At 46.3% G+C, this 19,385-nt stretch overlaps 1 protein-coding gene across 1 annotated transcript in view; it reads right to left on the bottom strand.

Annotated features, from left to right (window-relative positions):
* The window catches only part of syn2b (synapsin IIb), a 497,087-nt gene that overhangs the window by 74,357 nt on the left and 403,345 nt on the right, over positions 1 to 19,385 (bottom strand). Inside the window, 1 exon segment of the mRNA XM_038812667.1 lies at positions 6,238 to 6,340. Coding sequence (XP_038668595.1) covers positions 6,238 to 6,340 — 103 coding nt within the window.

Here is a 19,385-nt window from a genome sequence, read left to right as displayed (position 1 = left end):
TTCTGATGTACACATAATTACTGCAGATTAAAACATGGTAACCACATGTGTGATTTAAATTCATTAATTTTCATTAATTCTGGTAATAAATAATATCAATGTCAGATAAAGCTACCTTCCCCAAATACCAATCCTAAATTCATTATCTGCAATTAACTACCTATCAGTCATCTATTTTAAATCCATGTTTGTAAGGATACCACAAATAATGCCAGCACTAATCATCTGGACCTTATTCATTCCATTATTTCTTTTATTAAATTTCACTCCTACTTTAAGTTTTAAACAGGCTTGTCTTATTTACTAACTTATAAAGCTGTTTTCATCATACTTGTAATAAGTCCACAGAGGCAGAAGTCTTTTCACCAAAATCCCTTTTATTAACAAAACCAATAGCAGTACGACCATGTGCACTCAGCTTGCTGTCCACACTCAGAGTGCAGAGGATCTGACACTTCCTGTTCTATACAAAGAAGAGGTTCCCTGATTGGCCCACTAATCAGGGAACTCGTATTCCAATTGGCCAATCTCAAAGGCCTGGTCGAAGTCATTACAATACTGATTTTTACAGCCACTGCCATTGCACTCAGGACTTAGCACACAAACATAACTTTGAAAATAAATATAAAAATAAATGGTATTCTATAGGAACAAAAGTAACAAAAAGAGAATTGGGATAGACCAATGGCCACTAATTGATGAGTAAAATAAACTAAGAGCAGATGATCCTGAAATGGCAGGGTTCCAGAACATATACCTTTGCTCAGTTTTCGCTGAATAGGTTCAAAAGGGACAATGAAGGAATAGTGATATCTGTCTAAATTGAGATAGGGGACAGCAGAGTGGCACAGTGGTTAGCACTGCTGCCTCACAGTGCCAGGGACCGGGTTTTGATTATGACCTTGGGTGACTGTGTGGAGTTTGCATATTCTCCCCATGTCTGTATGGGTTTCCTCCGGGTGCTCCGGTTTCCTACCACAGTCCAAAGTCGTGCAGGTTAGGTGGATTGACAATGCTAAATTGCCCTTTAGTGTCCAAAGGTTAATTGGGTTGCAGGGTTACGTGGATACGGCAGGGGATTGGGCCGAGGGTCGGTGCAGACTAGATGGGCCGAATGGCCTCTTTCTGCACTGTGGGTATTCTATGATTCTACTTAGATAGGGTCGTGAAAGTGATGGTGTTCCAAAGTCCCTGCTCCCTTGTACTTCTGGGTGGTTGAGGTTGCAGACTTGGAAAGTATTGCTGGTTGGTGAGTTGTTGCAGTGTCTCGTAGAGATAGCATACACTGTAGCCACAATACGCCGATGGTGGAGGGAATGTTTAAGCCAGTGAGTGGGGTGCTGATCAAGCAAACTATTTGTCCCGGATAATGTCAAGCTTCTTCAGTGTTGCTGGAGCTGTATCCATCTAAGCAAGTGAAGAATATTCCATCCAACTTGTATAGGTTGGAGGGAGGCTATCGGTAAGGCAGAAGGTGAGCCATTCACTGCAGAAATCTATCCTCTGACCTGCTCTGACCTGTTCTCATAGTCATGACATTTACTTAACTGACCCTGTTCATTGGTCAATGACGATACCCAGGATGTTAATAGTGGGACTCAATGATCATAACTCCATTGAATGTCAAAGGGAGTTGGTGACATCAAACACCAACAAAGTCTGGATGATGTTGAGGTTTAGGCGCATGAGTTATGAACTGATCAATTGCACTGTGCAACCAGGTGATGGATAGAAGGTCCATTTCTAGTTGCCAAGGGGCAGCATGTAGGTGAGGAGAAGGAGCCAAGATTAGATTATTGATGAACTCTGGAGATAATGGTGTGAAAACTGGAAGAGGATTTATTGTTTTGAGGTACTCTGGGTTTGATTGGATTGATGGCAGTGTCACTGAGCTAGACAGCTCAGGAAATGCATTAAAGGAGGATGGTATATTTGACAATGTTGAAGGTTGCAAAGAGGTTGAGGATGACAGGGAGGAATATGGTTACAGTGACAGAGGGTAATATTTGTGCATTTCGTCAGAGCTGTTTCAGCACTGTGGCATGCCAGAAACCAGAAAATTCAAGCATGGAATTACAGGAAAGGTGGTTACAGATTCGGGGGCAGGGGGAGTGCAATAACAGGTATAGGATCTGAGGAGAGGAGGGAGAAGGTGGATATGGAACAGGCAGAGGGTTGGTATATTGAGGGGGCTGACAGCTATACTTTTAGATGTTAGGTAGACAATACAATTAAGAATGATAAAAATACCAAAAAGAGCAATCAAATGAATCTGCAACCAATACATTCCACATATTAAAATAATGTATGTCAAACAGCAACAACCATAGCATGTTATTGGAATGACTTAACAAGCGTGAAAGATCCAAAAGTTATGAAAAACACAAAACTGAGCTAACATTGATTGAAATGCATTTTCTGATTTGCTAAATATGTGTACTGATATGAATACGTCATTTCACGATTCATATGTTTTAGGAATATAACTTTTGGTTTCAGGATTGATAAATGAAAACACCTGGTTTGAAAAGCTGGTAAATCTACTTAAGATAATTACAATTATAGTAATGATCCATATTTACTCAAAGGGCTTGAAGTTAAAGGTGTGAAAACAATAAAGAGCATGTAGTCATCTCTTAGATTTGTAATGGAACCAATGAGTGTGGTAAGAATTAAGTTGTCTCTACTGGATGCTTGCATTATTCACTTAATTTTCCAACTCAAAGGAATGTTTGAAAACAACTAGTAAACAAGGGAAGATTTTAAAGTATCCATATACTTTTCAGATCAAAGTTTGAAAGTTGGAAGTAATTGGTTTACATTTCTGTCTGGACGATGTCAGGTATGCCACATTGTTATGGGAATAGTCTAAGTAGAGAGGTGCCCTTTGGTTTTGGCTATATCTCTGTGATCTCTATATCTCACAGAAATGCAGTTGAAGTCAGCCTGGGAGCAGCTTTGAAACAGGGAATTGGTGACTGTGTCAGGAACTATAAATCAGCTGCCGGCCATGAACAAAGGGTATCACAAATCAGGGGTATTTCTCAGTTGGATTCACTAAGCAAGAGTACAATGAGACCCATGTTTGAGCTGGGGTGTCCAGAATAATGAGGTGCTGAAGAAAAGGTGTAGGGTCACCTAGTTGAATTCTAGTGGAAGGTCACCAAGAAATACCATAATTCAGAGAATAGTAGGAACTCTGGAGAGAATCAAAGTCAGATCCTGCAAGCTGTGACATACCTTTATTTGGTCCTAGGAGAAGTGAAGTAACCCCAAGATCCTGTACAGTACAGGGGAACACTTGGATGGAAATACAAGTAAAACAGGGAGTGTCCTGTGGCAGGCTTAAAGAGTAATTGTTTATGAAATAGTGTTAAGTCAGCAGTGGAATTTTGTCCTTCATTGCTAGAGGGATGGCGTTTAAGACTAGGGAGGTTATGCTGCAATTGTATAAGGTGTTAGTGAGGCCACACCTGGAGTATTGTGTTCAGTTTTGGTCTCCTTACCTGAGAAAGGACATACCGGCGCTGGAGTGTATGCAGAGGAGATTCACGAGGTTAATCCCAGAGCTGAAGGGGTTCGATTACAAGGAGAGGTTGAGTAGACTGGGACTGTACTTTAGAATTGTTGGAATTTAGAAGGATGAGGGGGATCTTATAGAAACTTATATAAAATTATGAAGGGAATAGATAGGATAGATGCGGGCAGGTTGTTTCCACTGGTGGGTGAAAACAGAACTAGGGGGCATAGCCTCAAAATAAGGGGAAGTAGATTCAGATCATAGATCATAGAATTTACAGTGCAGAAGGAGGCCATTCGGCCCATCGAGTCTGCACCGGCTCTTGGAAAGAGCACCCTACCCAAGGTCAACACCTCCACCCTATCCCCATAACCCAGTAACCCCACCCAACACTAAGGGGAATTTTGGACACTAAGGGCAATTTATCATGGCCAATCCACCTAACCTGCACGTCTTTGGACTGTGGGAGGAAACCGGAGCACCCGGAGGAAACCCACGCACACACGGGGAGGATGTGCAGACTCCACACAGACAGTGACCCAAGCCGGAATCGAACCTGGGACCCTGGAGCTGTGAAGCATTTGTGCTATCCACAATGCTGCCGTGCTGAGTTTAGGAGGAACTTCTTCACCCAAAGGGTTGTGAATCTATGGAATTCCTTGCCCAGTGAAGCAGTTGAGGCTCCTTCATTAAATGTCTTTAAGATAAAGATAGATAGTTTTTTGAAGAATAAAGGGATTAAGGGTTATGGCGTTCAGGTCGGAAAGTGGAGCTGAGTCCACAAAAGATCAGCCATGATCTCATTGAATGGCGGAGCAGGCTCGAGGGGCCATGTGGCCTACTCCTGCTCCTAGTTCTTATGTACCTGCTTTGTTTAACTCTTCTATAATAAGGGCGAGATTCTCTGCCCCCCCCCTTCCCCACAGTGTTTTTCCGGCTGTGGGAGGTGGCCCGTCATCGGCCAATGGCGGGATCTTCTGGTCTTGTGTTGTCAATGGAATTTCCCATTGAACCCGGGAAACCTGCAGAGGTGGTGCGCTGTCGGCGGGTCCGGACGATCCCGCCAGCATGAACAGCTGTAAGATCACACCAAAATGCTTTTGTTTGAGTTGCGAAATCTTGTGGCATAATTCTTTCAGTTGATAACTGAGTTCAAACGGCGCCGAGGTCCCAGGTTCAATCCTGGCTCTGTCTGTGTGGAGTTTGCACATTCTCCCCATGTTGGCGTGGGTTTCACCCCCACAACCCAACGATGTGCAGGGCAGGTGGATTGGCCACGCTAAATTGCCACTTAATTGAAAAAAATTAATTGGGTACTCTAAATTTAAAAAAAAAACTGAGTTCAAATTTGTTTTTAAAAGTTGTTGGTCTCCACAGAGATCATAACAATAATATCATTATTTCATATACTTGCTTTAAATGGATAGCAGTATTTCATAGCAGTATGTGACACAGATAACGTCATGGTAATTAACCAAAATAAGTTTACATTTTATTGTCCATAGTATTAACTATTTGTGGTTTGTGGAATTACAGCTGGTTTACAGTAATGGGGTCTGCACCAAGCACAGTAAACACTAATACTACGATCCTGTCGGGACCAGTAACCTTTGGTTTAAAGTAGACAACGTTTGAGATCTCAGGTGCTTACTAAAAGAATAAAGTCACACAATTCCATGGTAGGTAAACAAACAAAATACATTTTGCTGTATAAAGTCAGAAAAGTAGAAAAGTATCTATCTGATACTCTAATATTCAGATTCAACATGAAGTACATGCGAATTAACAGGCAAACTGTGGTCAGACACACCGCATTGTACAATAAATGGCAGATGCATCCAAAACAGACCCCACAGATTTCACAGCAACTTAACCTGATGTTAGTGTTCACTGTGAGTTATACAATCTCATTAAAACTCTGTCTCTCTCATGGGGGTTTTCAAGTCTTCACTTTTGAAAATCTAGCTTTTGAATTCCCGCCAAAGTTAATTCCGATTTGGACTGCCTCAGCAACTGCTAACCTCTTGGTGGTTTAATCTCTTCTCCTGGGACTACGGTCCAATAATCTCCTGAGGTTGAACTCCAGCACCGACTCAAAGACACAGCTGAAGCTCTTCAGCCATGCCCTGCAGAACACCACTGCTCCGAAGAGTTATCTTTGCCCCTGTGACCGATAGCACAGAGTGACTGACCTTCCACTGCCTTTTCAGCTCACCAGTGCTTCCCTTGAGGCCTCACTGGAGGTTGCCAACAGCAGTACTTTAGCTTCCTGGAGCATCTTCCTTCGCTCCTCTCCCTAATGGTTTCTCTCACTGGTGGTCCCTCTTGATGGTCTCCTTCCCTGATGCTCTCCCTCTCTGCGACCTCTCCTTGGGCTCTCTCCCTGGGTTCCCTCTCTAGGTCCCAGGACTCTCGTTGTTGTGGCGCTAAAACCTACACCTGTGATTGTTCTTTTCATGCCATTTTCCTGATGGCGGAGCCCTTTAATTAATAAAAAGCTAGAACAGAGCAAGCACAGCCTGTCACCCTATCACTCATGTCGGGAACTCTTGGGTCTGGTGGGAAATGGAATCCTCGGCCTCTGCCTAGAACCCAGGTAAGTTCCCACTTCTTTACACTAATTATTTCTAATGACTTGCTAGTTGGGAATGGGTAGTAAAATGGTGACAGTGGTCCACTGTGGACTCGCAGTAGCCCCGTCCCCTTCCTTTTCTTACCTCAATTATATAATCCTTTCCATCCTTTCCGTGGACAGCCTTCACAGCACAAATATCCAGCCCATCAAATATTTCACAGCATGTATCAACCCAAAGCCTGTATCTGTTGGAGAGAAAAGAAAGAAAAAAACAGCTTTCAGAGGGCCTGCAAAGATTTTATTTGAACTATGCTATATTTCCAAACAGATCACAACCATATTGCAACAATGAGACAAGTATATCGTCCGCTACTTTCAAGAAGTGTTTACTTTCTGCTGTGTAGTGAAAACGGGATTAAGTTCTACTGCTGAGTTTTACAGATGTATGCAGAAACAAATGCCCCAACATTAACTGCCGACCAGGAATGGTGTGGGCAGAGGCAGATTGATGTGGGCGGCACGGTAGCACAGTGGTTAGCGGCAGGGTCTCAGGTTTGATTCCCAGCTTGGGTCGCTGTCTGTGCGGAGTCTGCACGTTCTCCCCGTGTCTGCGTCGGTTTCCTCCGGGTGCTCCGGTTTCCTCCCACAAGTCCCGAAAAGACGCGCTGTTAGGTAAATTGGACATTCTGAATTCGCCCTCAGTGTATCCAGGTGCTGGAATGTGGCGACTCGGGGATTTTCACAGTAACTTCATTGCGATTATTAAAAATGGCAAACCATCCATCTTGCACTGTTTGAGAGAGATTTGAATGCCCGTGCCTCACCAACATGGGTCATCTCAGCCTCGCGCTTTAACCGACTGGGAGGCTGCAACTGGTCGGTGGGTGAGAGCAGGGTTTTAGGTGGCAGGAGCTTGCTGCTATTGACATGACAGAATGGTCCCTGGCACTTTGGTAACTAATTCAAAGGGGTTTCAGGAGGGTGTCATAGCTGAAGGAGGGGGAAGGAAGCCGGGGCCTACAATGAAGCAATAAAAAAAAAACATTTACTTTCTGAGCTGCTTTCTGCTGCGTGCTCCTTTTGCGACCAGGTTGGCCTGCTTGGGAAACTACAATGGGGTCCCTACGAAAACCTTCATTTAAAATCGCAACTGGGTTATGGTGACATAATATGAACCCTATCTGCATATTGAAAGGAGGATCCAACTGCCTTCCAATGAGTCATAGAATCATAGAATTTACAATGCAGAAGGAGGCCATTCAGCCCATCGAGTCTGCACTGGCTCTTGGAAAGAGCACCCTACTTAAGCCCGCGCCTCCACCCTATCCCCGTAACCCAGTAACCCCACCTAACCTTTTGAGACACTAAGGGCAATTTAGCATGGCCAATCCACCTAACCTGCACATCTTTGGACTGGCTGGGGCAGCACGGTGGCACAATGGTTAGCATTGCTGCCTACGGCGCTGAGGACCTGGGTTCAAATCCCGGCCCTGGGTCACTGTCTGTGAGGAGTTTGCACATTCTCCCCGTGTCTGCGTGGGTTTCACCCCCACAACCCAAAGATGTGCAGGGTAGGTGGATTGGCCACGTTAAATTGCCCCTTAATTGGAAAAAATAATTGGGTACTCTAAATTTAAAAAAAAAAAATCTTTGGACTGGCTTTTGTTCTTGCCTGTTCCGAAGAACAGGTTACGCGTGTAGTAAATCACACCCAATATTTTAACGACCTGACAGTTTGATTCTCAACAGGCAGGCAGTGTTATGAGTGGCCCTAAAGATTATTTGATAAAATAAGAGACAAAACAAGGAATTAAGAATGAGTCGGAGGTTGTGCCCTTTATTTTCCAGAACATTGTCTAAACATACCCATGCAGAGCTGCTTGTAGATAATTTGGCAAGTGGCTCTTTAAAAGGTGCATGCAAATGCTTTTATACTCAGTAACTTAAGAGGGGGCACTGACAAGGGCTGGTACCTGGTCATTAATGTTGGCAAAACAACCAGAGGCATGGAGTAGAATATCAGACAAACACTCACTAAAGAGGATTTCAATTTCTGCTGGCTCTAGCTCTCAATGAAAGTGACACCCTTGCCATTCACAGAGAACTTTTGGGCAGAATGTGTTCCTGAAACAAGCAGGAACAAGCTGCTCTGTAAATTTCAGTTCCACACCCACATGTGAATGTCAAGAGGCAGGACAATTTAGATATTTTAGTGACTTATTACTCAAAATCTGCAAACATAATTAATGAAACAGTAATGTCAGCATATCATTGAACTGAATGGGAGGGATTCTCCGACCCCCCCGCTGGGTTGGAGAATAGCTGGGGGGGAGGCGTGAATCCTGCCTCCTCCGTCGGCCCAATTCTCCGGCACCGGAGATTCGGCGGGGGCGGGAATCGCGACGCACCGGTCGGTGATTCTCCGGCCCGCAATGGGCTGAAGTATTTGCCAGTCCCTCCGGCGTAGATTAGACTAGGTCCCTTACCGGCGGGACCTGGCGGCGCGGGCGGGCTCCGGGGTCCTGGGGATGGCACGGGGCGATCTGGCCCCGGGGGTTGCCCCCACAGTGGCCTGGCCCGCGATTGGGGCCCACCAATCCCATGGGATGGCCTGTGCCATGGGGGCACTCTTTTCCTATGCGTCGGCCGTGTCAGCCTCCGCGATGGCTGACGCGTAGGTGAACCGCCCCCTGCGCATGCACGGGGATGGTGTCAGCAGCCACTGACGCTCCCACACATGCGCGGATTCGCACCGGCTGGCAGAGTCCCTTTGGCCCCGGCTGGGGTGTCGCCAAAGGCCTTCCTCGCCAGCCGGTGGGGCGTAAACCACTCCGGCGCCAGCCTAGCCCCTGAAGGTCCGGAGGTATTTGCACCTTTGGGGCGGGCCGACGCCGGAGTGGTTCACGCCACTCCATCCCACTGGGACCCCCCGCCCCACCGGGTACGTGAGAATCCCGCCCCATATCTTTGCAAATTAAATCCCAATTATTTTACTTGGATAATTATATTCTTTGAATATAGAAACATGGATCTATCACATTCATCAAAGTGGCAATTTATTAACGATGTGGGGGTTTGTGTGTGGAGGGGAGCAGAGTTTGTGATCCTTTTAACTGTTCATTCCTTAATAACATGAGAATCAGGAAGAAAAATAAATGCAAATGACACTCGCCATATAACTTTCCCACAGGTTGGCATAAAGTACCAGTTGATAAATGCAGTTGCCTGAGAAATTAATAATCTGATGTACCGTCAATTCACCGAGAGACTGAGAGAGCGAGTGAACATTAGGTTTTATTAATCATGAACTTGCCTAGTCAGAGTCAGTTGTACAGATGAGTGCCACCCTATGGCTCCGGTGAGGGCGGAGCCAGAGGTGGAGCCCACCGGGGTTACAGTACAGGACCTGGAAGTAGCTCGTATCACCACTTCCAGGTCATAGGTTACAGTATCATACAGACAGCTCATGCATTAGGTGAATACATTCACCACATAAACTTATTATAAAATATGGCTATTGATATCATTTGAAGTCCATTATTCAGTTAAAGGCTGATATCCTCTGTTGTGAGTTGTTCCCGCTACCGCTGGTGGCGAGGACAGAGAATTTGGCGCTCATCCAAATTTCCCGAAATCTCCAGTTGTTGCGATTCACTTTTCCCATCGGCAGAGCATCTCCGCCACTCGTGGGTTTCCCGGTGGCATGGGATGGTTACAATGGGAAATCCCATTGACAAGCGGAGGGAAGATAGAATCCCGCTGCTAGCGAATGGTGCGCCGGCCGGCAAGAAACACGTGGCTGGGGGACTGGAGAATCCGACAGCTGTGAACGGACGGAGGATCCCGCTCCTTGTGTGAATTATTCTATATAGTTTTAGTCTTGATTGATGATGATCATAGGTCCTCAAATTGGTCTATCGGCCAACAGATTGTGGGAACGAAGAAAGAAATGGTGATTGAAATAATTCCCACTTCCCACTTTTGAAGTTGTCAGCAAGTTTCGAATCTCAAAATAGTGAAATTGCCCTTAATTCCTGAATACTAAAGCTCTTTCTACGGAAGAAAACTAAATGAGAAATACAGAGCCAATGAATGACAAAGGTTACCATTTCCAGATGCTGCAAGAGTTGATAGTTAACAACTTGTATCTAAAAAAATTTTCAAAGTTTCCATCGCAACAACTGGGATGGGAAGCAAGCTTGGCTCACAAGTTTTCGTTTTTACTGTTCAAAGTGTAGTTGGTTAAAACTGAATTTTTAATGTGTACTACAGTAGTCCCCCGTTATACCGCGGGTGTTGGGGTCCAAGACAGCCACCCGCGTTGCATCTGAGCCGCGGATATCCGCAGGTCTAAAAAAAAACTTACATCCATCACTTTTAGTGTTGCGCTTGTTGATGTTAAAGCGCGACATCGCCTGACCACCGACGGATAAAAAATCAGGGGGAAAAAACCCTGACTTCAACATAAAAGGTTTGTGAGCGGTGTGAGTATAAACTCGGGTCATTTGGAATTAAGAAGCTCTGTTCCGGTTGAGAGTAAGGCAGGAAACAAAGCGACCGGTTTCCCGGTTGAAGGCAGACTGCCCCCTCCGAAAGTTAGAGTTCGAACTTTTGCAGCAAAAGACAGGCTCCGTTCTGCCAACTGCACGACTCGCTCTACTTTTCCCTTTTTCGTTTTAAGAGTCTGAATCTCTCTGAGGGGCGGCAATAAACCCACGCGTGTGGCCTCTCTCTCTCCCTCTCCCGCCTGCTGCAGTGTGCTGTCAGAGCGGGTAAAACAAGGGCACATTCCTCTCCTTGCTGGATACGGAATCTTCAAACAACCTGCAGGCCGGCCCTGGCCTGGGGACAATGGGAAAAGGGACTGACATTCAGCACAGGGCATGGACTCTGCACTTTACCCCATCACTCTCTTTCGCCACCTTTCGTCACCTTTTTTGTGAAAAAAGTTGGGGTCCATAAGCACCCCCGCCGTATATCGCGAACCGCAGTATTGCGGAGCGTGGTATAACAGGGGACTACTGTATTATTACTAAGGAAACAAATCAAATATCTAACGATTTAAAATGCTTGTTTATTTAAAGTAAATGGTTCCACTAAGTGAATTATACAAATAATGAACTCTGTGGAACTGAAAATGACTATCAGTGCTGCCCAAAGAGTGCATAGACAATGCTCAACCATGAAATAGGTCACATTCTTTTAACCAAATCAATCCATCATGGGAATGACACTTTAAGAAATGTTTCTCTTCTCAAGTGGCTGCAGTGATGTCAGTGTGTGGGTGGAGCTGGGCTCTGGCTCTGCTTTTTACTTTCGTTTTGAGCTGGAAGCTGTTTTTGGCTCCTGAATTTTAGTTTTGTTTTCAGTTGGGGAGCTGCATTCAAACCACAGAGGTGTATTTTGGCCTCTCTCTGTGCATGCTAGAGAATGTCTCCAGATCATTTGATGATTTCAAAGTAATACCTCTTTCTGTAAGGAATGCAAACCTACTGTCTTTGTTAAAAAGGGTCTTTGACTTATGGATGTTGTTAGGAAAGGTATTAAGGGTTACCTATAGAGTCTTGAATCTGTGGGGATTATCAGTGTTGGTAATTGATAAGATGTTTACTGTGTGTGTATAAAATGTTAACTGGATTCATAGAATAAACATTGTTTTGTTTAAAAATACTTTAGCTCTCTGTTGCATCACACCTGTAAAGTGGGCCCTTGTGCTCCCCATAACCAAAATCTATTAAAAGTTGTGGGTCAAGTGAACTCCAGATATACTTTGGTGTTCTCTAAACTCTGGCCCATAATAACTCAAGCTTACATTTTGACTTGTTATGCAGTCCACAATACTGCTTTGTTACAAGGAATAATTAGTCAAAGGTTATAAGATGAGGAAAGTGAGGAAGCAGCAGGAAAAGAAGAACCACTTCCCACAGTAGCATAGTGGTTAGTCCTGTTGCTTCACAGCGCCAGGGACTCGGGTTCAATTCCCGGCTTGGGTAATTGTCTGTGCGGAGTCTGCACGTGGTCCCAGTGTCTGTGTGGGTTTCCTCTGGGTGCTCCGGTTTCTTCCCATAGTCCAAAGATGTGAGGATTAGGTCGATTGGTCATGCTAAATTACCCCATAGGGTACAACGGTTAGGTGGGTTTACTGGGTTAGGGTGGAGATGTGGGCTTAGGTTGGGTGCTCTTTCAGGGGCCGGTGTAGAATTGATGAGCCGAATGGCCTCCTTCTGTACTGTACATTCTATGACTCCTGTAATAACAAAAGTGTGAGGGGTGAAGTAATTGTACAGTGACCTGTTAATTCCTCCAAATCTACAGAGGCTTCTAAATTAACAGTCTTTGTTATGTTCTTCACCAACTCTCTGATTCCTGTGGGAAAAGACATTCAAATCATTCAGACACCTACATACCAACAAGGCTGACTCAGAAGCTATTGAGAATGTAGACTGCTTGCACGGTTGCCTATTTTTTGCTAAATTAATAATGCACTGTTTTCCAGGGCTGACCAGTACATCGCTGATATATTCTTTCATCACTGCAAGGAGAAAAGGTGCGGGGGTGCCACACACTTGGATTTCTTCCAAACACGATGCAAGGTTTATTCAGGAGATGTTGCTTACACAGAACTGAGATGGGAACTGAAAGCCCGTCCAAACATTCTGCTGACGTCGTTATAGATCACACACCGTTCCGCCAGCAGGGATGTGTTAGTTAAATACATAACAATCACCTTCCTCATCGACTTCATCAGCCAACAAGTGAGAGCTCAGGGATCTGCAGCAGTGACTAGCTTCCCTTGCATCTGAGTATCTTTGACTGAATGTTGTAATTGGAGCACCAGAACACTTGCTAGCAGCATTCACCAAAGAAAAGCCACCCCTCCATTAATATTCAGGTGGTCTCTGGTTACATGCATTGTCACAATTGTCCTGTCACAATCTATCCCCATCGCACCAACCACAATATCTGGTCCTTCTAGGAGCAGAGCAGGATGGCTGCTAGTGGAAGTTCTGGTGCAACTGGGCATAAGACTAAATAATTTATGCCAGTTTTACACCACCTCTCCAGAATGCCGAAACAATGTCATTTATTTAAATAACTCTGCCTCTTTGTAAAATACCACCTCACACAAAATTCCGGGATTTGCACAAATAATACACTAGTGCAAATATACCCAATTTCTTCCCTGTGTCACCTCCTTCCACTCACCATGCGGGAAGACAACCCAGCAACCTCTCCCTAATTTGCCTTGGGGCTTGTGGGGTCTGTCTTTCATTCTCTTTGCCTGATCGAGGGATGAGCACATCATAGATTATCATAGAATTTACAGTGCAGAAGGAGGCCATTCGGCCCATCGAGTCTGCACCGGCTCTTGGAAAGAGCACCCTACCCAAGGTCATCACATCCACCCTATCCCCATAACCCAGTAACCCCACCCAACACTAAGGGCAATTTTGGACACTAAGGGCAATTTATCATGGCCAATCCACCTAACCCGCACATCTTTGGACTATGGGAGGAAACCACACACACACGGGGAAGATGTGCAGACTCCGCATGGACAGTGACCCAAGCCGGAATCGAACCTGGGACCCTGGAGCTGTGAAGCAATTGTGCTATCCGCAATGCTACCGTGCTGCCCTTCGGAGTGTGGGGTGCAGAAAACCATTGGTGGGCCCTTCCAAAGACCCAAGAGCAACACTGACAGTGGTGCTGCCAGTGTTAGAGAGCCCCATTAGCTCTGCCTTGTGCTGAATGGTTGAATTTTCAGGTAAAATTCACTGCTATTTATTTTATCTACCTGCAAAATTGGTTGGAGTGTTGAATATAACACTGACAACTGGCAGTCAACTACCAAAAAAAGAAAATATCATCAAAAATGTCCGACACAGTAGCACAGTGGTTAGCACTGTTGCTTCACAGTACTAGGGTCTCAGGTTCGATTCCCGGCTTGGGTCACTGTCTGTGCGGTGCCTGCAAGTTCTCCCCGTGTATGCGTGGGTTTCCTCCGGGTGCTCTGGTTTCCTCCCACAAGTTCCAAAAGACGTGGGGCGGAATTCTCCGCTCCCGGGAAAAATCGGGAAGGCCGTCGTGAACTCGGCCGGGTTTCACGACGGCCTCGGAGGCCACTCCTCTCACCGTATTCGCCCCATCCAGGGGCCTAGGAGCGGCGCTCCGTTATTCTCGGCGGCCGGATCTTGACGCTTGCGTCAAGGCGGCGTGCCAAGAATGACGCGACGGCGGCGCCTATGTGCGTCAGCCGCACATGCGCAGGTTGGCCGGCTCCAACCCGTGCATGCGCAGATGACGTCACAACGGCTGACGGCTCAAACCCGCGCATGCGCGGTGGCCATCTTCCCCTCCGCTGCCCTGCAAGACTTGGCGGCTTGATCTTGCGGAGTGGCGGAGGGGAAAGAATGCGTCGCTTTGAAATGCCGTCCCGACGATCGGTGGGCACCGATCGCGGGCCAGTTCCCTCCCGAGCACGGCCGTGGTGCTCACTCCCCTCTCCGCCCCCCACAAGCTTCAAACGGGCCTTTAGCGCCATGTTCACGACGGCAGCGACCAGGTGTGGTTGGCGTCGTTGTGAAACGGTCGCGAACGGCAGGCCGCTCGGCCCATCCGGGTCGGAGAATCGCCAGTTGCCGTGAAAAACGGCGAGCGGCGATTCTTCCGAGCGGGGGTTGGGAGAGGGAGAATCGTGGGGGGGCGCCAGGGGGGCGTGAAATGAGTCGCCCGGCCCTCCCATGATTCTTCACCCGGCGTGGGGAGCGGAGAATCGCACCCGTGCTGTTAGGTAATTTGGACATTCTGAATTCTCCCTCTGTGTACCCGAACAGGTACCAGAGTGTGGTGACTGGGGAATTTTCACAGTAACTTCATTGCAGTGTTAATGTAAGCCTACTTGTGACAATAAATATTATGACTAATAAAAGGAAATTGGACAAATCTAATCTGATGCAATTACAGTTTAGGATGAAAATTAATAAATAAAATATGATGTTTTTTTCAAATCACATTACGTTTTCAATTATTTGAATGTTTAAGATGTGGAAAGAACTCATAATGGTTTTATGGATATTCTCTAGGGTAAACATAACCAGCACATTTTCTCTATTAAAACTCTTTATCCATGCTTCCCCACAGAGTATTGGGGAATGAGCAGCTCGAAGGTTTTCAAATAAATTGTAACCAAGTGCTCTGGTTATTATTTAATGTAACCTAAGAGTATATGATGCATTGAACTTGTGTCAAGAAAATGTTGGCAATATCAGCCCAAAGCATTGCTTAATTGAACCAACAGATCGGATAGACCAGAACTCAAGAAAAAGAAGCGGGAGGAGACGACAGGCCCATCGAGCCTGTTCCATTCTTTTTTTAAAAGCATTCGAGGAATGTGGTGTATCTGGATAGAACATAGAACATACAGTGAAGAAGGAGGCCATTCGGCACCGGCCCACTTAAGCTCTCACTTCCACCCTATCCCCGTAACCCAATAACCCCTCCTAACCTTTTTGGTCATTAAGGGCAATTTAGCATGGCCAATCCACCTAACCTGCACATCTTTGGACTGTGGGCGGAAACCGGAGCACCCGGAGGAAACCCACGCAGACACAGGGAGAACATGCAGACTCCGCATCGACAGTGACCAAGCAGGGACCTGGGACCCTGGCGCTGTGAAGCAACAGTGCTATCTATTTGTGCTACCGTGCTGCCCACGGTAGGCCAACATTTATCGCCTTTCCTAATTGTCTTTGAGATGTGGTGTTATGCTGCATTCTTGAACCGTGGCACTCAACGTGGTGTAGGTACACCTGCAGTGCTTTTAAGGAGGGAGTTCCATGATTTTCACCCATTGACAGTGAAGGGATGGTGATATATTTCCAAGTTAGGATGGTGGGTGGCTTGGGCAGAAAGTTCGAGGTGGTGGTGTTCCAATCTTTCTACTGCCCTTATCTTTCTAGGTGGTAATAGTTGTGGGTTTGGAAGGTGCCGTCTAAGGATGCAGTGCTTCTTGTAGATGGTCCACATGGCAGCCAATGTGTGTCGGAGGTGGAGGGATTGAATGTTTGGGGATGGGTGTCAGTCAAGCAGGTTCTTTGTTCTGGATGGTGTCAAGCTTCTTGAGTGATGCTGGAGCTGCATTCATCCAGGCAGGTGGGGAGTTTTCATCACACTCCTCATTTGTTCTTTGTAGATTGTGGACAGGTTTTGGGGACTCAGGAAGTTAGTTACCTGCTGCAGGATTCCTAGCCTCTGATCTGCTCTTGTAACCACAGTGTTTTTGTGGTTAGTCCAGTTCAATTGCTAGTCTATGGTAACCCTCAGGATGTTGATCGTGGGAGTTCCAGTGATGATAATGTTATTGAATCTCAATGGTGATGGTTAGATTCTTTCTTGTTGGAGATAATCGTTGCCTGGCACTTGTGTGGTGTGAATGTAACTTGCCACTTGTCAGCCCAAGTCTGGATATTATCCAGGTCTTGCTGCATTTGGACATGGACTACTTCAATATCTGACTTAGACTTGTCCTGCTTTTTGAACACAGAACATACCTGGCAATTTTGCACATTGCTGGGTAGATGCTGATGTTGTAGCTGTACTGGAACACTTTAGCTAGGGGTACGGTAAGTTCTGGTGCATATGTCTTCAGTATTATTGCCGGAATATTGTCGGGGCTCATAGCCTTTGCAGTATTCAGTACCTTTAGCTGTTCCTTGATATTACGTGGAGTGAATCAAATTGGCTGAAGACTGACACCTGTGATGCTGGGAAACTCCAGAGGAGACCAAGATGGATCACCCACTCGCCACTTCTGGCTAAAGATTATTGCAAATGCTTCAGCCTTGTTTTTGCGCTGATATGATGGGCTCCTCCATTATTGAGGATGGGGATATTTGTGGATCCTCCTCCTCCTCCAGTTATTTAATTGACCACCACCATTCACGGTGGGAGGTGACAGGACTGCAGAGCTCAGTCCTGATTTGTTGGTTGTGAAATCACTTGGCTGTGTCTATCACTTGCTGCATATGCTGTTTGGCATGCATGTAGTCTAGTGTTGTAGCTTCACTAGGTTGATACCCCATTTTTCGGTATGCCTGGTGTTATTCCTGACATGCTGTCCTGCACTGAACCAGAGTTGATCCCTTCGCTTGGTGTTAATGGTAGAGTGGGCGATATGCTGGGCCATGACCACTACAGATTGTGGTTGAATACAATTGTGCTGCTACTGAATCCTCACAGCACCTCATGGATGCCCAGTCTTGAGTTGCTAGATCGATTCAAAGTCTGTCCCATTTAGCATGGTGGTAGTCCCACACAACACAATGGAGGGTATCCTCAATTTGAAGATGGGAGTTCGACCCCACAAAGACTGTGGCAGATGCACCTGTAGCAGGCAGGTTCTAGAGGATGAGGTCAAGTATGTTTTTCCCCCTACTGGTTCCCTCACCACCTGCAGCAGACACAGTCTAGCAGCTATGACCTTCAGGATCCAATCAGCTCGGTTAATAGGGGTGCTACCGAACCACTCTTGGTGATGAACATTGAAGCCCCCACCCAGAATACATTCTGTGCCTTACCACCCTCAGTGCTTCCTCCAAGTGGTGCTCAACATGGACGAGTACTGATTCATCAGGTGAGGGCAGAGGTACATGGTAATCAGCAAGAGGTTTCCTTGACCTGGTGCCATGAGGCTTCATGCGGTCCAGAGTCGATGTTCTGGACTCCCAGGGCCTCCCTCCTGACTGTATACCACTTTGCCACCACCTCTCCTGGGTTTCTTAAAATGTTATACAAAGTTTACCAAAACCAAACAATAACACATGATAATAGTAACAACCCCTCCCCCCACAACAATATAAACTAAACCATCTCACCTACCCTATCCCAACTCCCCTTACAGCTAACCGTGACCATCTCTTTAAAGTATATTATAAGCAGCTGCCACCTATGGGAAACCCTTCCACTGACCCGCTCATGGTGAACTTGACCTTCTTGAGGTGCAAAAGCTCCATCAGGCCACCCAGTTATGCCGAGGTGCTTGGTGGTGTAGATGACCTCCAGCCTAAGAGGATCCACTACTTGCCACGAGTGAGGTCAATCGGTCAGTCAGAAGGTCAGCCCTTGCCCCAGTCCGGCTCTGGCACATCGAGAACCCCCAAAACCGCAACCAGTGGGCAAGGTTCCATCCCAAATGTTCAGGATTGCTGACATAGTATCAAAAGAGGACCTCCAGAAGCCCACTAGCTTTCAGCACAACCAAAACATGTGCGAGTGGTGTGTCAGGCCCCTTGAACATCAGTTGCATTTCTCCTCCACCCAATTGAAAAACCGTCTCATTCTAACCTTCGTGAGGTGATCTCGAAACGCTACTTCATGCTAAATGAGACTCAGCCTCGCACAGGATCAGATCGCACTCACCCTCCTCAGTGCCTCGCTCCAAACCTCCTCCTCCAAAATTGGCCTCATCTCTTCTGTCCATTTTCACTCCCTCAACCGAGTCCGTCTCCTCCCCCATTATCCGCTGGTATATGCCCGATGTACTGGCCAATTCTGACCCCAAGCAGAATAAAATCTACTCGAGCAAGGTAGAAGGCTGCTTCACCAGGAAGGCTGGAAAGTATTCTTTGACCCGGCTACACACCTGGAGATACCGGAACCGATCAGTGCCTGTAAGTCCATGTTTCTCCTTTGGTTCCCCCCAGGCAAGTGAACCAACTTTCTAAAAATAAATCTCCCATCCTCTCCAACCCTTTCCCCTTCCACTCCCTAAACCTCACATCCAGCCTAGCAGGCTCGAATAACTGGTTTGCACAGATGGGAGTTAACCTTGAGGGAGCCTTCAACTTGAAATGTTGACGGAATTGCCTCCAAATTTTGAACCTGGCAGTTGTGATATCATGGTTGTGTTGTAATTCACTGAGTGACGACTAGGAATCTCATTAGTATATAAGTACATTTTAGAGTCAGCTGTCCCCTCAGACTGGTTGGAGGAAGCTGGAGAGAGGTTGCTTGCACTTGATCTTACTGTTATTCATCTGTTATTTTGTATATAGTTTACCCACAGTTAATGTTAATAAATCGTTTATAGCTTTAGCTACAAAGTGTTCTTGTAATATAAATCTGGCCACCTGACAAGAACATTACAGTAGCCACTACCACTGGGTTAGTCGAGCATTTCTTTGGCACCACGAGGAATGGAGCCGTTACCAACACCCCCTGGCCTGTATTCCTCACAGACCCTTCTTCCACCCAGACCCACGGCTCCTCTGCATCCCCGCCACACTCCAG

Source organism: Scyliorhinus canicula, chromosome 11 (genome assembly GCF_902713615.1).
Source record: "Scyliorhinus canicula chromosome 11, sScyCan1.1, whole genome shotgun sequence".
In the NCBI taxonomy this organism is placed as follows: Eukaryota; Metazoa; Chordata; class Chondrichthyes; order Carcharhiniformes; family Scyliorhinidae; genus Scyliorhinus; species Scyliorhinus canicula.
The sequence above is the reverse complement of the archived record's forward strand: the minus strand, read 5'-3'. Positions and strand labels throughout refer to the sequence as shown.